The following is a 3173-nucleotide window of genomic DNA, read 5'->3' as shown; positions in this document are numbered from 1 at the left end:
GGGGTAGAGCGAGAAATGTTTGATCAGATATGATAAAATATGCAGCAGTTTTCAAGGGCAATCTCAACTGAAATATCAACGACTCGATGTCACTGACTTAACGTATTTTATACCAAAGGCTGTGCAGTATGACGTGATTCCGGTTCATTATGGAGAGCACCATTTGACTACACTGTATTTGGAACCAAAAGTGCACAAAGATTTTTGCACGCACAGCCGAAAAGAACGGAATTGGTATTTTGTTCGTCATGTATGCGTCCATGGTCTGCAACAGCACGGCGAAATCATTATAGAAAAATTAAATAGCAGACCTGCCCGATCTAGAATATTAATATTACACCAGTACTGTACAGTCTATGCTCGGGGCACGCAATGTATGCCTATCTCACTGCCCTCTCCAACAGTGAAGAGGTTAAATGTGACGTCACGGAATCATGAGAGCACAGATGGCGTCACAGTGTCCTCAACCGGAAATTCAAGAGTCTTTGTACATTGTACAATTATGCATCCCACACTTTGAACAATCAATCTGAATCTCTGAACTTTGCTGATGGAAGAACGGGGAAGTTTTGTTTTAAGTCTAATTAACAGAGAACGTTTCTTAGAAGATGCATGGAGATCTCTGGGTTAAAATAACAAAACAAAAAAAACAACAAAAAAACCCAACAACAACCGATCATGAATGAAACTTTACCAAACTACCACCACCACTACCACCAACAACAAAGAAACACTACCCTACCACTACCGCCACAACCAACAGCAACTTTGTACTTTTCCCTTCCTTTGGTATCCTTAGGATGTTGAGGGGAACAACAACAACGAAACACTACCCTACCACCACTATCACCATAACCACCAAAACCACCATCAACAACAACAACACCGAAACATTACCCTACCACCACCACCACCAAAAACAACAAAAACAGCAACAACAACAACAACACTCTACCACTGCCATAATAATAATAATAATAATAATAATAATAATAGATAGCATTTGTATAGCGCATATCCCCGCTCAACAGCAGGCTCTATGCGCTTTACACTATATTATTACCCCAGCAGACCATAGAACACTCCGAAACATTCTCAGTTTCCCAGGAAGCATACAGTGCGAGCAGCCGATTAAGCGCTCAAACACCACCACCATCACCACCACCACCACCACCACCACCACCAACAACAACAACAACGAACCATTACCCTATCACCACCACGACCACCAACAACAACACAACAACAGCGACAACAACGAAACACTACCCTACCGCCACCATCATCATCACCACTACCACCAACACCAGCACCACCATCATCACCACAACAACCACCACCACCAACAACATAAACAACGGAGATCACCTCATAAGGATCATAGGAGTAGTCAAAAAGCTCAAACTGCTCCCTGGTGAGGTAGTTGGTCAGTTGTCGCCACCAGCCGGTCGACGCCCCCTTCCGGGTCTGATTCAGAATATACTGCAGACGCACAGAAAAACAAAACTTTTGCAAACTGTTCAAATATACTAGGGCAAGAGAGCGATTTTTTTTTCAGGAGAGAGAAAAACACAATAACAACTGTTTCACCGTAGCCTACGTCGTGCTTTACTGTCGTATCCACACAACGTGGGGAACTTTGTGCCATCACTTCCAAAGAGGAAATTTACTCGTTAATCCGATCCGTACGCTTTGCGTAGCAGTCTGTCAAAACGATTTTTTAAAGAAATACTGGAAGTTTCAAAGAGATCTTCGGACTAGAAGTATTCTAAAATGTGAAGAATACAACCCCGGGTGTACAAAAGGACCCCAGGATAGGGATAGGGTTAACTTGCACCTACATAATGCATGTTAATTTGTTTCCCCCCTGAACATATAGCATTTGTATTTCGACAAAATATTTCGCGAGTTAAGCTGCACCGCCAGGCTACGACAGATTAAGAAACTGCTATAATTTCTAAACAAACACATTATAAAGTATCTTGATCTTTCGTTTGGGATGTTATATATCTCTCAACACGGACTGGACCCGACAGGCAGGGTTGGAAGCCCGTATCCTAAATGACCGAAATTTTGCCGGCAGGGGCGTACAATCACCTACATGGACACCCCCCCCAAAAAAAAAAAAAAAAAAAAAAAAATATTGAATAAATAAATAAATAAATAAATAAATAAATGAGAATTTTTGAAAATGATAGAAAAAAAAAATTGCTGCTCCTCTGGACTCACAGTCACAGTTGGCCCATTGAAGTTTTTTTTCTGCATTGTCACATTAAAATTATTTTCTGACTGTTACCTCTGTCAGTAGGCCTATATTGTACTAGAAAACTGTGACAGTTGGCGACTCGATGAGCTTCTCTTTGGGCGACATCTTTGGCAACGGGAACACTCGGTCTCTCAACGGAGCAAAGATATTTATTTATTTATTTATTTATTTATTTATTTATTTATTTATTTATTTATTTATTCATTGTTTGTTTGTTTATTTGTTGTCAAAAGAAGCACATTCCCGAACAGGGCAGTACGACTGATGATCAAAAGAGACAACACCATCAACAATAAAAATAACAACAACAGTAGCAATAATACCAACAGCAGCAGCAGCAGCACCACCACCTTCAGCACTACCACCAATAACAACAATAACAATGACAATATCAACGACAGCAACAACAACAACAACAACAACAACAACACCAGCAAAAACAATAATGGCTCAACATGCTAGTTAAATCTGGCTTAGGGTAAGTAATAAAGACAAAGAGAAGCATTAAGCTTCGTGAGTGACCTGGAAGGTTGGCGTGTTGTACACGTCTGAGGTGATGGGGAAACTCTTCTGTGTGTTGCGGATCAGTTTGTAGCTGGCGTTACGGATTGCCCGGATTGGGAAGTTGTCTTGAATCTGTGGCGGGAAAACAAAACAAAAGGAAGTTGTCACTAGTGTCAGAGCAAAGATAGTGAATAACAAGATGGGCCACTCAGCCAAAAAAGTGTCCGCAGCAAGTATAAGCTCTTTGCTATCACATGACGCTGCAGCCTGTTTTTGAAGCTCTCTTTCGTTTTTCCAGAAGAAGAATAAGGAATAGCACTTCTTTGCGTGCGCCGATCTACCTGCTGTTCGTCAGCCAGTTTGGTTATGTTCTGTGGCGGCAGTTTATTTTTTTTGATATTTT

The 3173-nt window shown here is 41.1% G+C and overlaps 1 protein-coding gene across 1 annotated transcript in view; it reads right to left on the bottom strand.

The window, feature by feature from the left end:
- LOC101851108 (N-sulphoglucosamine sulphohydrolase) overlaps positions 1-3173 on the bottom strand; it is a 6103-nt gene that overhangs the window by 1139 nt on the left and 1791 nt on the right. The window contains exons 3-4 of the mRNA XM_005093138.3: positions 2789-2902; positions 1369-1482 (exon numbers count right to left, since the gene is read on the bottom strand). Coding sequence (XP_005093195.3) covers positions 1369-1482; positions 2789-2902 — 228 coding nt within the window. The remainder of the gene's footprint in view (positions 1-1368; positions 1483-2788; positions 2903-3173) is intronic.

This window comes from Aplysia californica, unplaced genomic scaffold, assembly GCF_000002075.1.
Source record: "Aplysia californica isolate F4 #8 unplaced genomic scaffold, AplCal3.0 scaffold00058, whole genome shotgun sequence".
Lineage (NCBI taxonomy): Eukaryota > Metazoa > Mollusca > Gastropoda > Aplysiida > Aplysiidae > Aplysia > Aplysia californica.
The sequence above is the reverse complement of the archived record's forward strand: the minus strand, read 5'-3'. Positions and strand labels throughout refer to the sequence as shown.